Raw genomic sequence first — 17,974 nt, forward strand, 5'->3', positions numbered from 1 at the left:
GGTGTAAATGATCTTGTCTCAAGTCGAATATGAATGTCGGGGCTTGCTGACACTTGGATGACACCACAAGAGCAGTATGGAGACATGTTGTGTTTTTTCTGTTGTGTTATTACGTTTGAAGTCAAGGTCACCATCAACTTCAATTGAATTCTAAACACGTTTACCCCTGAGACTCCAGAAGTGTTTTGTGGAATTAAACACTTCACCCACCCCTCCATCGGCATAGTGGGGAGTACATAATGAGTGGATTATCATTTTTCTGGGAACTTTCCCTTTGAGCCTTATTGTATAACTCTGCCTCTGTAAAGCACATTTCAATGCCTTGGTCTGAATGGTGCTTTATATTTAAAGTTATCAATCAGTCATTCCTTGGCTGAGGCAGAGAGCTGTGCATTCAGAGTCCTCAATACCATGTCCAAACAGAAATTAGTCATACTTACTGCTTGTCTTTCACATTTTCTAAATTCATCTAGAGGTCCCCCTGGTGGTACAAATAATTTAGCAGCCGTCAATTGTAGCGGTGCACAAACTCCAGGCTCTATGTTGAAATCAACATCAGTCGACCTGTGCCTCAGTTGTGTGGCAGACTCTCTGTGTGCAGGCCGAGCCCTCTCCTTCTCCAGAGATGACCTCGGAAACAATACAGGAGCGTGGCAAGTGGGACAGCAAGACAGAGTTCATCCTCTCTACGGTCGGAGCCATTATTGGACTTGGAAATGTGTGGAGATTTCCCTACTTGTGTTATAAGAATGGTGGTGGTGAGTACTTCTGTTTGTTATTCTCTCAAGTTATAACTCCCCACCAAGTTTCAGATCCGATATGCAAACCTCATACAAATCATTCATTATTACCCTTGTATACTAGAGAAACATATGGTATTGTTATTAGACAAATTCGATTGTTATTTGTTTTGAATCACTTGTTAGGTCTTGACATTTTTGCTACAGTTATATTTAAATACCTGAAATCACTGTGCACTAAGGAAAACAACTCTAGTAACTTGAAAACATAATTTTAAAAGTCAGAAATTGTCGATTACAAAACTGTACACACTTTTTTTTAAATCTCAGTATTATACAAACTCCCTCCCCTCCTTTCCGTCTGTGTTTCCCTCTGCTTCACATCTGACGGTTAAGCATGTGACAGGTTATGAAAGGCTATGAAAATAATGTGTGGCCGTGTTTGCACAAAAAGCTGAATCGCATTCTTCACTGAATCCCTTCATATTTTATTTAATTATAAAACACGGCTCTCCTGTGATGAGTCAGTCGATCAAAGAAGCAGTACTCCACTTTACTAATGTACTTTTAAACAAGGTGGTGAATAGGTTTAATGCATTACACTGAAGCTATAAACCTTTTTCAGTGTCATAATGATTTTTTTTAAACTGTGGTTCTAGTCCATCACTTACGTGTTGACTCTACAGACCATAAAGTAAGAAGGTCAAGAGGTGACCATCAAATAATAGTCCATTCCTTAATTTCCCTTTAGAAACATACCAGCTATGTTATTTTAAAACTATTTTACTTGATGTCAAATCACATTATCGTAACAATTCTCAATACTGACCCCTTAATCTCTGTCAGACTTTGTTTTTTGTATAAACACAACATTGCTACACCTCTCCATTTATGTTGGACACATTTCTCATCTATGTTGTAAATATTGTTCTTTTGTGGAAGTGCTCCATGTGGCAGCTATTGCACTTCTGATCATCCTGGGAGTGGGGTCCTTTACATGTGGCTTTCTCTCAAGTTTCTACATTTTTTTCCCCCTGTTAAAAATTTTTTGGGGGGAATTCTTCCTTACTGTAGCTGAGGGTAAAGGACCTTGTTGATCCCTACACTCTAAAAAACGATCCATGGGGTTAGTAAATCGCCCTTAAAATAAAGACCTTTTTTAGCTTATAAAATTATGTTTGTTACATGAACATTTTGTGTAACACATTTCTGTGTTCACCCAACCTGTAGAAATATTTTGGTAACAAGCCCAAATTTGCCCGGGCATGTTCCACTGCAGTTGCCTCAATTACAAGAAGAGAAAGTGGTAAGAGAAACGGGAGTCCTAATATTTGAATATCATTAGGGTAAGTAACAATCTTTGTCTTGTCTTATTCACAATTACTAACTGCAACAGCAAAGAGTGAAAGATATCATTGTTTTACGTGGCACTTAAGTTAAATTACGAAGCAAATTTAGAAATGATCAGAAGTGCAATAGCTGCCTTCTTAGCTAGCTAACATTATTGGTGTCTCTTTTTGTTGCTTTGTTTTGTTTTGTTGAGGTAGCCGAATTACATTAAGTGGCACTGAACTTGTGTAGCGTTAGTTTTGCCACCGCAAAGGTAAGAGAATGAGTGTTTTACTGCATTTTATGTTAAAACTGACACTGGTGTGGACATATAGTCATGTTAACGTGGAGAATAATCCAAAGGCCTATGGAAAAATCCCATTGGCTCTTTGAGGTAGAACAAGGAGGATGCTAACATCCCCGAAGCCTACAAAAAAGCGACTTACAATAAATGCATTCAACCATGAGGGTACAAACCCAGAACAACGAGAATCAAGAAAGTACAATTTCTTAAAAAACACCAAACTACAAAGTGCTATACGTAAGTGCCATTTAAGTGCTACTAAATTATTAGTTTAAACTTGTATTCAAGGTATAGTCGGAAGAGGTATGTTTTAAGCTTGCGCGGAAGATGTGTAAACTTTCTGCTGTCCGGATGTTGATGGGGAGCTCATTCCACCATTTAGGACCCAGGACAGTAAACAGTCGTGATTTTGTAGCAACGAGCCGATTGGCCCAAGCAGAGCGGAGTGAACGGGCTTGGGTGTAACGATTGACCTTGTACTGGATGTAGACTGGACCTGATCGGTTCGCAGCACGGTACGCAAGTACTCATGTTTTGAAACGGATGCGGGCGGCCACTGGTAACCAGTGAAGGGAGCGGAGGAGCGGAGTAGTGGGAGTGAATTTAGGTTAAAAACCAGTGGAGCTGCTGCATTCTGAATGAGCTGCAGAGGTGGGATGGCAGCAGCAGGTAGACCTGCAGGAGGGAGGTACAGTAGTCTAGGTGTGAGATGACCAGGGCCTGGACCAGAACCTGTGCTGCCTTGTGACTGAGAAGGGTGTGTGTCTCCTGATGTTGTGCAGCATGAATCTACAGGAACATGTTGTTGCAGTAATGTTGGCAGTGAGGGAGAGTTGACTGTTCACTGGATGATTCACTGGAAAGAATGAGAGAGGTCACTATCCGTTGCATGGTGGTGTATTTTAGAGAAAAGGAGGAGGACCTCTTCAAAGAGCACTTGGTAAGAAACAATGACGTTCAAACTGTTCACTGTACTTTGTGTTGCTCTTGTTTTTGAATATGATGACTTAATACACCATATATTTTCTGACCTATTCATGCCAGAATGGTGAACTGCAGGCTACTGGTGAGGTGATGAAGATTGTCGTCACCAGAGGTGCCCTAATATCTGACACAGCCAGTGCAAGGATAGTGATCAAGAGAACACAAGTCCTGGAAGACCTATATGTACCAAGAGCCTGTGCCTTGCTAATGGGGACGGGATATACGCAATACACCTCAGCTATCCAAAAAAACTGATCAAAACATTTGAGGTATTTAAAAGATATTCCTTGGACTAGATGGTCTGAAGGCGAGCAAGAAGGAAATGTCTCTTAAAAAATGAACTGCTGTCCTAAAAAACGTTTCAAGTATTGTAGGATATATCTTGGCATGTATATTTTGTATACATGCCAAGATGCCAAGACAGATGTTGACATAATTGTTCGTGGTTAGAATAAATTGTTTGAACAGTGTTTACAATAAAGAGTCTGACCATATTAAACTGGAATTGTTATTTGTTGTTCTTACTTAAGCTACGTGAGTTAAAATAAAGAAGTTAGAGTAACTTAAATGCAATAATTTGAAAGCTTAATATCAACAACTTTTGAGTAAACATTAAGTTGATTCAACTTAATTAAGCATTTAGAGCTCAAAGCAAATCATGTTGGATGTACTTAAGTAATAGTATGACCATAAAAGACTCGCAACATCTACTCAATAACTGAAGGTGTTGAAACTACTTAAAAAGATCCATGCAAAGTTTTACCTTCATTTTTTTTAGTTGAACCAGTGAATTATTTTTTAGAGTGTATGGGACAGATTGTGATTTGTGAATAGGGGACTATACTAATCAAATTTGATTGATTGACATTGTTTCAGGTAAATTTGTGAGCAGCATCAGCAAAAGGCTAATTTATTCTTATTTTATGCTGCCTTTATGTCCAAAAGGTTTCAAACTATGTAACATCACTGCCCACATACTTCCATGCATCCGTTATGTTGGCAGGTCATGATCTGGTTGTGAGTGTCTGACATCATGGTGATGATGGAGCAGGTTGTCGAAATGAATCTCAGAGGCCACGTTGGAAATGGCAGTAGTGCAAATTACCAACGAGTGAAGTCTCTTCACAAAAGGTTCTGCCATTATTGAAATTTATTAAGTTGTTAAGATTGAAAAATTAAATTAAAAAAAATAAAACATAAATAATAAACTTAATTTGGCTGTCTCTCTGCTATGCATCTGAGCAAATATAGAATGATGTTATTTAGAATTTTTTTCTTTAATTCAATCTAAAAACCTTTATCCTAAACAATCAGAGCATCTTAGCCTTTGCTCTTTTTTTTTAGCAAATATAGGATGGTTGAATAACATTTTTTACTTTTCTTTTTTAAATCAAACAAACCTGTACAAAATTAAATGTGGCCCTCTTCTTTTAGCCAGTTTTAACATGTTCTGAAAGTCCAGCTGACCGTTTCTTTTGCACAATACAGCAGTGTGGAGCCAGTTCACACCTACACACACACACCACGATCAAAGTAAAAACACCCATTTAAACCAGGATCAGAAACCATTCTGTTTGTTATAATGATAAAACACATGTGCTTTATTTACACTTGCAGGTGCATTCTTTATTCCTTACATCCTGTTCCTTGTGACGTGTGGCATTCCCCTGTTTGTCCTGGAGACAGCACTGGGTCAGTACACCAGTCAGGGAGGACTCATGTGCTGGAGGAAGCTCTGCCCCTTGTTTGAAGGTAAGGTGCTGTACACCTGCAAGGACTGCTATCTAATAACTGTATCAAGTCAAGGAAGAAATACTGAGGAAACATTATGTTCTCTTTATTTTGTTTTATTTTTGCTTCCAGGCATTGGATACGCCAGCCAAATTATCCTTTTCTATGGATGTATCAGCTACATGGTGATCTTGGCCTGGGCTTTCTTCTACCTTTTCTCCTCATTCTCTGGAGAGTTGCCTTGGGCCACTTGTAACAACACATGGAACACAGGTGAACTACTGTAATTATTTATCCCGAGGTTAACCCTTTAATGTCTTACTAATAATCGAAAGTGCTACTTCGAGCCTCCTATTTAGCATTTGTAGCATAGGCAGTATATAGAAAATTCTTTAAACCATAGATGTAATAATTAGGGCTGGGCAACGATTAAAAGTTTTAATCGGATTAATCGCATGATTTCCCTGATTAATCACGATTAATCGCATTTGTATACGCAAAATCCAATAATGAATTAAAAAGGAGTGTATAGCGCAATTTTATTTTCAATGTTCTGCCATATGAACGAAAGTGCCATAACATTTGTTGTGCAAACACTTTTAACATCAGCATTTAATACAGTTGCAGTTAAATAAAATATTCAGTGTAAATCTCAACTTAACAATGTTATCAAAGCAAATACAAAGTTAAAGCTCAATGCCACTGCCAGGGCATTAATGTTATCCTCTTCGTTATGAAAAATCTATACTCCTCCCTGCGTCTAACGTAGTCTGCCGAGGCCTCGCTCCGCTCGCTGTTTCGTTGAGTGATTTGCTGATATCAACTGTGTGTTTTGGATTCAGGTGATATTTTAGACTGGAAGTACTCCGGTGATAAGAAAATTCACCTTGGCAGTGGCTACAAATAACTTTGGTTCTGTCGACTCCGCCGTCTGGAAGGACTTTAAAATGAAAATGGCCATGTAAAAGCTCCGTAGCCTTATCCATGGTTGTTTATCCGCCAATTATTTTCTTTTTTCCGGTTCCGCAGCAGTCAGCAACAGACTTTCACAAAATAAAAGCCTGACTTTCACAATAAAACAATAAATAATCAAACCTGAGTTAATGCGAGATAAAATAATTAATCATAATAGTAATTAACTAGTTAACTTGCCCAGCCCTAGTAATACTATAAAATGTTTTCATGGGAAGTTGTAATTGCTTATAAATAATGTACATTAATAAACATTTGTCCTTATATCTGCCTACAGCTACATTGCAGTGTGTTATAAACCATTTATTAATTGTTTGCATACTCGTTAAAGTTAAGTGCTATAGTAAAAGTATATAATGTCTGCCTAAAATCTTAACGTATGAATTTTTCATGGAGGATTAATCTACTGATTTGTCATTTGATCATTGATTTTGGGTTTTAACTGTGTTTAGATTTGATATATTCCAGATGCTTGTGTGGTATTAAACGACTATAAGACCACTGCTAACTGGACCTCATCACTGAATATGTCATCGTCTGTTCTGGAGTTTTGGCAGTAAGTGATCATTTATATGAAATTAACCTTAATAGAAATAAGTTGATTGTCAATGGAAAACAAGAAATTGTGCTTTTGGAAAGAATGGATGTTTTCAAATAAATAATGAAGACATAATAGAGTCTGAATCTTAAAACTGCAGCTTTGTACTATAAGGAAAACAGAGCTTCTCTGTAATTATGCCTTATACTTGGTCAGACACATTTAGACATTATATGACACAATCTTCTTTGATCAGATCCTCATTAGCTTCCAATACAGTGGTTTCCAATCTTCCTGGGGTCTGCGCAGAGATACAAACATAGACTGACACCCTGTAAACAACGTACTGGATAACTTAAACAATGCATGTAAAGAGGCTATCAACAGAACAGAACAAATCTTGATCATTTTCCAAATACACATCATATACATCACATACACAAATCTTTATTCTCCTTATCCCGCAGGATTCTTGAATTTGTTTGTGACAGCAAAGTTGTGAGCGTTTCAAGCTAAGATTCGTCACGATCTGCCCTCCTAGTGACTTTTCCGAACACAACCAGAGTCCAGTCTCAAAGTTTGCTGTATTGGTATTCCAGAATCCGGTGAACCTGTTGCACAGAGCGGCTCTGAGACAACAGACTGGCCCAGAGTGAAAGACAGTGGGACATTTATACAGTGGGGAGAGAGGGTGATTATGCAAATTGTAGCCTTTATCAAAATGTATAGACATTGGGATTAACATTCACAAAGCTTTACAAGCAAAAGGCAGGAAGGGGTTTCAGGATAAGGGGCACTGTGATGAGGTTGTTAGCAAGAAGGGGGGAAGGGAAGAATAGTGGCACAGTGTTCATGAAAACAGAGGGGGTGCATTCTCCCACACCAATCCTGTGTATTTTCTTTCTCTGAACTATTTTCATTATTTCTCTGGTGGTCATTTAACTTCTTGTCTTAGTCTGGATTTCTCTGTGGTTATCTCCCCTCTATGGTGTGTTGAACCTTGGTCCCATAATCCATCCTCCCTTGTGGATTTATAGCCTCTGTGCTCCCAGTGCTCTTTGTCAGTTCGCCTGCTCAGCTCCCAGTGTTACCTCACGTTGATGTTCTGTTCCTTGTGTTTTCGTCCTCACGTGCACCTCACTGACTTCTGAAGTTGGCTTCTCTGTCTGCGTTTGTCTGTCTGCCAGCGTCCTTAAGCCTGTAAGCTTCTTTATTTCCCAATAAATTATCTTCACTTCCTGTACCTGCATGCCTTCATCTTGTGTCTGTGTTTGCGTCCTAACAAATCTAAATGATACAGCCTGTGAGCAGTGCTCAGGAACATTGGTCAAGTTGTGGTTCATGCATTATGACCTGGCAGGAATTTGCTACTGAGATGCTGTTTTTTCCTCAGATGGTAATCTGTGGAGGTGTGTAGTCCAAATTGCATGCATTGTTTAAATTGCATCAGATATTTATATAAATATGATCAAACATTCCGAGGGTGGCAGGTGAATATTCACCCAAATAGCCTGCACCACCATCGTTTTGCTATCTAGCTGGTGTATGGACAGTGCAAAATCCCTAAATATACTTTATACAGATACCAAAGGAAGTACAACTATGTATACGTACTTCAGCAAATACGTGTAGGACTGGAATAGTTTTCATCCATTTTATTTCTCAGGCTTCATATGCTCAAATGAGCCATGGCCCAAGGTTAATGGATTTACGAGTAAAAAAAGAAGAAGCTTAAAACAACTGAAGACCTTTGGGTCACTCCGGTCTTTTGTCACACATACATTTTCGTTATTCTCTGTATTTTTCAGTGTGTTTTGAGCACATTTTTTTATTTCAGCTACTACATTAACCACCTCAAAATGTCCCTACGTTAAAGACTTGTGAGCGTTCACGTAATCAAGATGACTGTTTGGTTATCCGGTTGTGATTAAAATGTGTATTGGAAATCTAAACCCATATCCATTCAATCTTGCTTTAATGCCACTTTCACACTTTTTGTCATAAAAAAATAGAGTATTTCATTGGCTGCATTGATACAATACTGTATATTATCAGCATATTATTGTTTGTATAGTTAAGAATACATCTATAGTGGGGCAGGTTTGTTTGCATCATTTTGTCCACTTCGCTTCAGATTATACATTTGATGCTGTTTTCTGTTGTCTAAACACGAGACTGAGGGATGTGTTGAGTATGTTTTGTTCCTGCACATTAACTGGTTCATGTTTATTAACCATGCACTGATCCTTTCAGACGACGGGTGTTAAGTATATCCACCGGCATCGAGGCCCTGGGAAATATACGCTGGGACCTTGCTTTGTGCCTTCTGCTGGCCTGGATCATCTGCTACTTCTGTGTCTGGAAAGGAGTGAGGTCCACAGGAAAGGTAACAACAACGACAAGCTTCCTTCAGAAAGGATTCCTTTTGTGTCAAAGACCTTCATAAATTTCCTTATTTTTTGTCGATTTTTCTTATTTTTACTTTGGTGACTTATAGAGAAGCATTCTCAATAAGCTGAAATTGAAAAATTTGATACATGCTCTGATCTTGAAAACAGCGTATATAGAGGTCATAAAGGGCTTTTGTAGATTATTAGAAACATATGTTCGCTCCATTATTTGTTCTGTCACATCTGTTTCCCTTTTGGTCTCTACAGCAGCAGATGTTTACTCATTGAATTATGTGGTATTACAATTATGTTTATGCAATCAACCAAAGTCTTCAATTTGCAGGGCAACCCGTTAATGTCACCAAGTTGAACAACATGTGTTAAGTGGAATTGTTGGACAGGTGAAACCAGCTGCAAACACAGACGTGGAGGTATTTATTGCCAGGGTGCAGTCTAGGGCAGGAGTGATGGGGTAAAGGAAACAGGTTCAGACGGTTATCCAGAGTGCAGGGACCGGAGCCAGAACAGAAGGAGTGGGAGCAGATGCTATGATCAGTCAGCGTGAGGCTTGATGACAGATGAGTGAGGCTCTGCACCTGCAGACGACCCCACACACAGGGAGAACAAGTCAGGGAGTGCTAACTGTGTCCACAAATAAATTGTCCAAAATGCTGAAACATTATTTTGTGAAATTCTTCAACTTTCTTCTGAAGTCACATACCTTTACTTACATGGAGTTTCACAGTTTCATCTTAAGGTTCAAGCAAAGGCGCAATGTGGCTGAATGCAATTGTTAAATCTGCACTGCTACAGTCGTTCAGGAGATAATGTACAACAATCCATTATAAATGAAGCATTGTGCCACATCAGAGAAGCCCCCAGCCTACAAACCGTAATCCTCATAAAAGAGGGAACAGACTTGTAAGGTATCCCAGCAAACCCCAGCAAAAATCACATCAAGATTTTCGGTAAAATGAAAAAATTATAATTTCTTATAATTGGTGACAACCTCAATATCTGTCAAAATAATCATGATATGATTTGAATCCAAGCCTGAACTACTATTGCTTTGGCTTCAGGGAATCCACCATCATGTTGCAACAGGGTTGGCAAAACAGGCAAATGCCTGGGGCCCAATTTGAGAAAAAAGCGTATGTCGGTCCATGGGAATGAGATTTAAGTGAGAACTAAAATAGAATAGACAGTTATACGACAACTTTGCCAAGAGTTTTTTTTTTTTTTTTTTTTTTACAGTTTTGCATATTTTTGTTCGCTTGAAGACAAGAATGTCAAGGGCAGGTCCCTTTTGCCTCGGGCCCCCAAAGTCCCTCATAACTTTCAGAAAAGTCGTTACAGTTTAACTTCAACCTACTATAAGTTAATGTTCGGTCAGGTAGATATTTACCAGGATTCATAATAAATAATCAAACGCTATTTAAAAAACACCACAGGACTAGAAATTATTGTTTTTTTAAACATCCTGGTGGAATGGAATACCACCACCACTTTGCAGGATCACACCTACCATCAACTCTACCTCTCAATGTGGCTCATATTCTATTGTGGGTCATTTGTAGCAACGTTTGTTTCTGTTCAAATGCAGGCTACCTACTTCACAGCCACATTTCCCTTCGTCATGTTAGTGTTGCTGTTTCTCAGAGGAGTTACGCTTCCTGGAGCCCTCCACGGCATCAAGTACTACCTGCACCCCAATCCCGCACGGCTCGCCGACCCTCAGGTATCCTCATCATCTCCGACTGCGCTCTAACTTTCACTGGGTTATTGTGACAGTTAAAATATATTTTTTCCGCAGGTTTGGATGGATGCTGGAACACAAATATTTTATTCCTATGCTATATGTTTGGGATGTCTGACTACGTTTGGGAGCTACAACAAGTACAACAACAACTGCTACAGGTGAGTGCTTCATAAGATCATTAGCATCCAAATGGTTTGCAGCTAAATCAATGTGATATTGCAAATACAGGACTTGACTATAAACTGGTATGTGGCATCACTCTGCTAAACACAGTTAATGTGATTCCTTACAGAAGACAGCTTATGTGAAATATTGATTTCAATGTCAACCTCAGTAATCTGTATTATCTGTAAATTGGCTTTGATGCATTTTCATTTTGTTTGGATTTAAAGGTGTAAGTCAGCTTGCCTATACTGATGCTGCAGTGTTTGTGATTTGTGATTTGCAGAGATTCCTTCTATCTTTGCTTGTTGAACAGTGGCACCAGCTTTATTTCTGGCTTTGCCATCTTCTCAATTCTGGGCTACATGTCACAAAAACAGGGCGTCGACATCTCAACAGTTGCTGAGTCAGGTACGAATGTGAATCTACAGGAAAGCGGTTAAACTCTCACACAATAGGATGTTGTGACAACATTTTTACTCACTATTTCCTTATCGATTTTAATTATAAAAATGTGAGGACAACTGGATTGTTGTCATTACTGGTAAATATTAAAAGTTTACACACATCTAATTGTTTTATTTTATCTGTACATTCTGTCACATATTGGCTCTGACACTCTTTATGGAATTTAAGCCTTCCTGGCATTGTCCTTCTTAGGTTAAAGGACCAAGTCAACACTCGATCAGACAACACTGATCTTCTCAGCAATGGTTTCTCTCCACAGGCCCCGGCCTTGTCTTCATAGTGTACCCACAGGCTGTGACCCTCCTGCCGTGGCCTCAGGTCTGGTCTGTGTGCTTCTTCACCATGATTGTCTTGTTGGGAATAGACGGTCAGGTCAGCAGTCTTCCTTATATGCTACTTATAAAAAGTTAAAAAAAATTGGGGAGGGAGGGAAACTTCTCTACACTTAACTTTCTGTCCCTTTCCAGTTTGCTGGGCTCGAGAGCATCATGACCTCTGTGGCAGACATCTACCCTTCCCAAATCCGGAGAGGATACCGCAGAGAGCTTCTTCTGATTCTCATCAGTGTTGTGTGTTACGTGTTAGGTCTCTTATTGGTGACAGAGGTGAGTCCATTCAGGTCAGGTCAGGTGGAGTTCATCATGTGAGAGTGCTTCTTTATGTGCAGTATGATAAATTAAAGGGATAGTTCACCCAAAAATGAAAATTCACCCGTTATTGAGCCACAACTTTGCCGATGGACAAAACACTTCTGGAGTTTCAGGGGTAAACAGCGTTGCAGCCAAATCCAATATAATTAAAGTAATTAGTGACAATATACAGCATGTAAAAGTCAATGAGTGCTAACTTCTGTTCAAGCTTTTTTACTTATCGCAAAATAAATGTTTATTGTTATTTGGACCAATCCGTGGCCTGTTTGAATTGTAGGGGGGAGCATACATCCTGCAGATCTTTGACCACTACGTGTGCAGTGGTCCCACTCTGCTGCTGATGGCAATATTCCAGTCAGTCATCATTGGGTGGATTTATGGTGAGAAACAGCTTTCAACCGTGCAGTAGTCTTTGGGTTTTGGTTTAGTGATAAACACTCAGCTCATAAAGATCACACACCCGACAACCAATATCATAGGAGAATATTTTGGAAAAACATGTTGTTTTGTCATGATAAAATAATTTAAAGCTATAATTTGCATTATATTTCTATGAAAAAATATGGAATTTGTTTGGACAGCACAAGCTAGACGCTTGTTAGTATTAGTTTAAGCCAGTAGTGGTCTCTAAGGTATCATTTTTAATGAAGGCAACTTTTGCTGATGGAATGAATTCTTTTAGAATAAAAATCCATGATACAGTAATTTATGTAGGATTACTGTACAACTGGTAATTAATTGACTTTTTTTTTCAAATTTGCCAATTTACCAGTTCATCAAACACCAGTTTCTTTTCGGTAGATTAAAATATTACCACTAGAAGAACTAAGCACTCTTTCACATATATAAAAGTAGGAGTACCACAGTAAGAGGTAAAAGTAAAAACACTGTATTTATAATTATACTTAAGCAAAAGCACAAAAGCAGGAGCATCAAAATATACTTTAAGAATTACAAACAGTTAGCTATGTACAGTAATGTATGTTATAATCTTACTGGATTATTCTTATTGCATTAATCTGTATTGGATGTTATGTGTTTGACTCGTAGGTGCTGAACGCTTCAGTAACAACATTGAGGACATGATCGGGTACAAACCTCTGTCCCTGTTCAAGTTCAGCTGGATGTACGTGACCCCTCTCGTTTGCAGTGTAAGTGTCGTTAACATGTAACAATGTAACATGCAACATGTAATTTTCTATTTTTATCCCTCAATGTAAAATATTCCTTTTAACACTTCACAGGGAACACTTGTATTTCTGGTCCTGAGATACACCCCGCTGAGGTTCAACAACTCGTATGTGTAACCATGGTGGGCTTACTGGATCGGCTGGTTCCTGTCCTTATCGTCTCTTGTAATGATTCCAGTCGTCATGATCTGCAAACTGGCCAGAGGAAAAGGGACTCTGTGGGAGGTCAGTGCTGTTGACATTTTTTTTTCAAGGATTTAAATCTATAAACTCAAGTGGAACCTGTGTTTCCTGTGTATTCTGTGCTGCTGCCTGTGCTTTTCTTTAACAGTATGAATACATTTCTGCAGCGTATCAAGACGAGCTGCAGGCCTGCAGACGACCTTCCAGTGATGACAAAGGAAATGACAAACATAACTTCTACGCCATTTGATTTCAATGGTGGAAGAAAGAGCGATAATTAGTGGAATGTCACTTTGACAGCAATTTCTTTTTTCTTTACTTTTTTTCTTTTGAGGAATTTACGGCACATTGTTTACTACATTAGAATGATTAGAACTTGTTAGAGCTATTTTTATCTAGTTTGTATGGCTCCTTCTGATTTTGGGATTTTAGATAATTTGTATTATTTAGACAAGTTTTGTTGGTATTTTCCTTCTTTAATCATTTGTTTTGTTCTGTTATTTTCTTGGTCGTGGTGAACTGGTATTTTATATATTCTTTTTTGGTTTACATTGGAAAACGGGAACTTGAGGTCATGTATAGGACCATTATGCAACTGGTTGGACCTGTGGAAGCAGGAAGCATCATCTCTTTGTTCTTCTCTGAGCTTGCTTGTTTTCAACACACACATCAAAGGACAACTTGGAAGGTGCATTACTTTGCCTGTAAACCACATCCTCATCAGTGGCTTCTGGGTTTTATGTTGGATTTAAGTTTGTCGCCACACCGGTATTAATACTTGTTTTACGATGATGTGATATATGGGAATATAGTACAGTTTATGAAATGTTTATATATTTTGTTAGATGACATTGTGACACAGAATATACAAAATATTAGTTGAAAACTTTTTCCTGTAACGCACATCTCAAATACCTCAAAGTTAATAGGATCACAGGGTTCTTAGTCTTTTATTTGATTCACTTGCAAAAAAAGGAATTTTTTATAATATTGCTTCCAATGGGTGGAGCATTATCAGATGTTTTAAGAAGCAATGTGATTGCTACTGTGAAAAGCTCCTGAAACTATCAAAACCATCATCAACATTGTCTATCATTACTTGATTTCCAAGTAGACTTTCTTACTGTAATGATGTGAGCTCAATTTAAAATGAGCCAAAACAAACTTGACACCAGCGAAGTCTTTTAAAAAATATATTGTTGGAATTGTTAGTATTTAAAGAACTCTATTTCATTACATATGTTTTCTTTGTGAAATCTTACTATATTTACATATATAGCTAAATATGCAAGGACCAAGTTAAGCCAAATACATTTACCTCCTTGGGTCTTCGAATAAGTATCAAGCCATTTGCTGCTAGAATGTGTCAGAAAACTTATTGTGCCTTAAACATAGTTATTTTTGACTTGAAACTTGTTTAATAAACCTTTTCTAGGTAAATTATGTTGTTCATTTTCTATGTTTATGAATGTGAGTGAAGGAGTGAACAATAAATGCTAATCAAGCATCAATACTGAGACGCTGAGCTCATAGAACCGGTCTAAGGATCTCCTACAAAGACTTCAAACAGAAAAATGTTTTAAAAGGTTTTGACGGAACATTTTTTTTGTGATTGATACCAGTGGAAATTTGAACCATTAATATGTTGTTTTGAATAGCTCAACTTAAATGACAATGAAAATCTGATTGCAATTAAAGAATTTTAAATAGTTTACCTTGAATTACTAAAATAAAATCTTAATCAGCAATGATCCACTGAATATGCACAGAAGTGTTAGTTCAATCAAGCACAAACTGTCTCGTCAATTTAAAATTGTAACAAATAAAAAGTGCAAATTATGCGTAGCAGAATAAGCTATGATGTATTAGTAACAACTTCATTCTACAATATGTTCATGTCTCAAAATTAAAGTGTTTGAAGCACTAAATGTGAGTTAGTGCATCTGCACTATTTTGCTCAACTGATTGTTTCCGTGAGTAACCAGTCATTGTTCTGGAAAAAATTCTTCATGAACTAATTATACAGGTATTTATTTATTTATTCAAACAAGGCAGTAAAAAAAAAAAATTGACATTTTCTCAATTGGGCAAATTAGTTCTAAGTATTTTGATATCCTCCATTGGACGATCTTGACTGTTTGTCTCCACCATGCCGATGCGGTTCACCAACCCCATCCCCTGATATACTCGTCCAAATATAGTGTGCTTTCCATCCAACCACTGGGTGGGTCCCAGAGTGAGGAAGAACTGGCTTCCATTGGTGTCCGGTCCGGCATTGGCCATCGCCAGAATACCTGCACCTAAACAGACACATAAATGAAATGAGACAATTCACATTCTTTGACTCTTTATCACTATTAAGCATCACATGCAGTTAAATTGTAAGACAGAAGCAATGTGTGTCAAGTAAAGTTTGGGCCACGACAACAATAAATGTCCTAGGAAGGGTTTTTATTTACCGACCCATAAATTCTTCATATTTGCCACCTCATATTTAGTTGTGATTTTACAACTGTGCTCACCTGTGAACTTCAGTTCCCTGTTCAGCTCATCTTCAAACTGTTTACCATATATAGAGGCACCACCTCGACCTGTTCAGAAAACAAGGATCACAAAAGAAAAGTGAACAAGAGACACTAGGGCTGCTACTGACTATTGTCATTATCAATTAATCTTCGGATTAATTAACTCCATTCACCCACTTTTTGCTTTGTCAATGAAATGGAATGGAAAAATGAATGATGCATTGAGATTTCTTGTTTTATTCAATCAACAAACACTAAACTGGTCAGTTTAAAATCAGATGCGACACATTTGAGGAGCTTGAGCCAGCCAATGCCTGTTACAGCAAAAGTACAGCATGTGTTAGACGAGGAAGTTCAGATTGACACACTGACGTCTGGTAAAAAGGATGTTAGTACAGAAAACATGGCCCAAAACCACTGCCATGAATCTGCTGCTGTAACAGCCTCCACACTCCAGGGAGAGGTTTTTACAAGATTATGGAGTCTGGCCGGTGTCCCTTCCTCCCTATGACATGTAGAGAAACCACCTGCTTCATCCAAGGTCATTTCTGTCATTATAAGTCAATAATAACAGATAATGCGAAGCTCTTGGTCGATCATTTTGCAAAAGCTCCTTCTTATTAAAGACAATTTCCACCACAAACACTAAAACCATTTAGCTTGTGTTTTGGGGCATTATCATCTTTCCCTAAACTATCACCCCAAGATTGGAATCACACGATCACTGAAATATCACTGTAGGTTGTAACATGAATATTTCCCAGAGAATAATTTGTTTTATAAATCTGTAAGAATTGCTCAAAAGAATTAAGCATTTTATATAATTAGGGCCCGAGCACTGACCTGACAGTTGAGGCCCTATTGAAATTGTAAGGATTATTATTATTATTATTATTAATTTTATAATGTATTGTATTATAAAGCAATGGACAGTTTTAGAGTCTCAAATTAACCTAACCTCAAATCTACATGTCTTTGCACTGTGGGAGGAAGTGCCTGTAAAAACACACACAAGCCACACAAACTTCCTGTTGTACGTGTTTAAGCAGGTTCCAATCATCATTAATTTTCTACATGAAACATCCTTTATTCTCCACATTGTTGAACTGCACCCTACCTCTGGACAAATGTCACATTCTAACATGTGACACGTGTTACTGGTGATCAACTACAAGTCATTCAAAGAATTTGTGCCACTTAAACAATAATCTTAAATCTGTATAATAATAGGATAATAAATGTAACTGGCTCAGCTAAAAAGACAACAAGCTAAAAGCCCAGTGGTGTCTCTATAGTGAGTCCATACATCGGTGTCGGTGATGTGAGCCCACCTGTGCCTGTGGGGTCTCCCCCCTGCACCATGAAGTTCTTGATGATCCTGTGGAACTTGGTGTTGTTGAAGTAGCCTCTCCTCGCCAGCTCGGCGAAGTTCTTGCAGGTCTTCGGCGCATGATTCCAGTACAGCTCCAGCACCACGGACCCCATCCTGCAAAGCACAGCCAGCGTGATAATCTACGAGTGGTTTGGTTTCACACATTCCAGACCAGGCGATCTGAGGCAGTTCTCTCCTGTGACAGCTGAACTCAGAAACTCTCTGACTGGCTGCAAATGATGCAGAGTCCTGAGAGAAATACTGGTGTAAACAAATCTGTGAAGCTAACACCACCAGCTAAGTGTTAGCATTCAGAACTTCTAATTTCACACTCACGTTGTCTCCAGAGCCACTGTGGGCGGCTGCCATGTGTCCGGAGGTATCCCCGACATGTTCACTTCCAACTGAGACGTTCACTTCGTCTCTAAACGAACCAGTTTTCTCTAAAAGTGAAAAAAACGACGTATCGGTGTCGCACGTTCATTCAGTAGGATCAAAGGAGTTTCTTCTTCTGCGGTTGCCGCTCATTTCCTCTGCAGCTTGCAGGAAGTCAGGGATATGTGGCGGCCCCCTGCTGGACAATACCGCATGTGGGCATCACTTTGTGTTGGGAAGGGATAGGTAGGCTAGATGGATAGAGATAGAGGGGGAGAGAGATTTGATGGATTGATTGATTT

The 17,974-nt window shown here is 38.6% G+C and overlaps 2 protein-coding genes across 2 annotated transcripts; one reads left to right on the forward strand and one right to left on the reverse strand.

Moving 5' to 3' along the window:
• The first annotated feature begins 625 nt into the window (after positions 1 to 625).
• LOC132999474 (sodium- and chloride-dependent GABA transporter 2-like) lies at positions 626 to 13,681 on the forward strand. Its single transcript, XM_061069156.1, is given in 14 exon segments — positions 626 to 758; positions 4,975 to 5,109; positions 5,221 to 5,361; positions 6,529 to 6,616; positions 8,852 to 8,984; positions 10,592 to 10,726; positions 10,802 to 10,905; positions 11,196 to 11,320; positions 11,637 to 11,749; positions 11,845 to 11,982; positions 12,305 to 12,407; positions 13,078 to 13,178; positions 13,272 to 13,442; positions 13,568 to 13,681. Coding segments are annotated over 14 exon segments (1,734 nt in total).
• A 1,733-nt stretch (positions 13,682 to 15,414) lies between these two features.
• ppil1 (peptidylprolyl isomerase (cyclophilin)-like 1) lies at positions 15,415 to 17,808 on the reverse strand. Its single transcript, XM_061069088.1, has 4 exons — positions 17,634 to 17,808; positions 17,257 to 17,411; positions 15,923 to 15,991; positions 15,415 to 15,700 (listed from the first exon to the last, which is right to left on the reverse strand). Exons 1-4 carry the CDS (start codon positions 17,687 to 17,689, stop codon positions 15,480 to 15,482), a joined length of 501 nt encoding a protein of 166 aa, XP_060925071.1. The 5' UTR covers positions 17,690 to 17,808; the 3' UTR covers positions 15,415 to 15,479.
• Positions 17,809 to 17,974: the final 166 nt, after the last annotated feature.

The sequence above is a fragment of the Limanda limanda genome, chromosome 4, assembly GCF_963576545.1.
Source record: "Limanda limanda chromosome 4, fLimLim1.1, whole genome shotgun sequence".
NCBI lineage: Eukaryota > Metazoa > Chordata > Actinopteri > Pleuronectiformes > Pleuronectidae > Limanda > Limanda limanda.

Coding starts and splice junctions, on each gene's coding strand:
- ppil1 (XM_061069088.1), bottom strand. CDS start 17,689: ATGTCGGGGATACCTCCGGACACATGGCAGCCGCCCACAGTGGCTCTG. Junction 15,992..17,256: donor GGGAGACCCCACAGGCACAG/GTGGGCTCACAT, acceptor TTTTCTGAACAG/GTCGAGGTGGTGCCTCTATA. Junction 15,701..15,922: donor CAGGGAACTGAAGTTCACAG/GTGAGCACAGTT, acceptor GTGTCTGTTTAG/GTGCAGGTATTCTGGCGATG.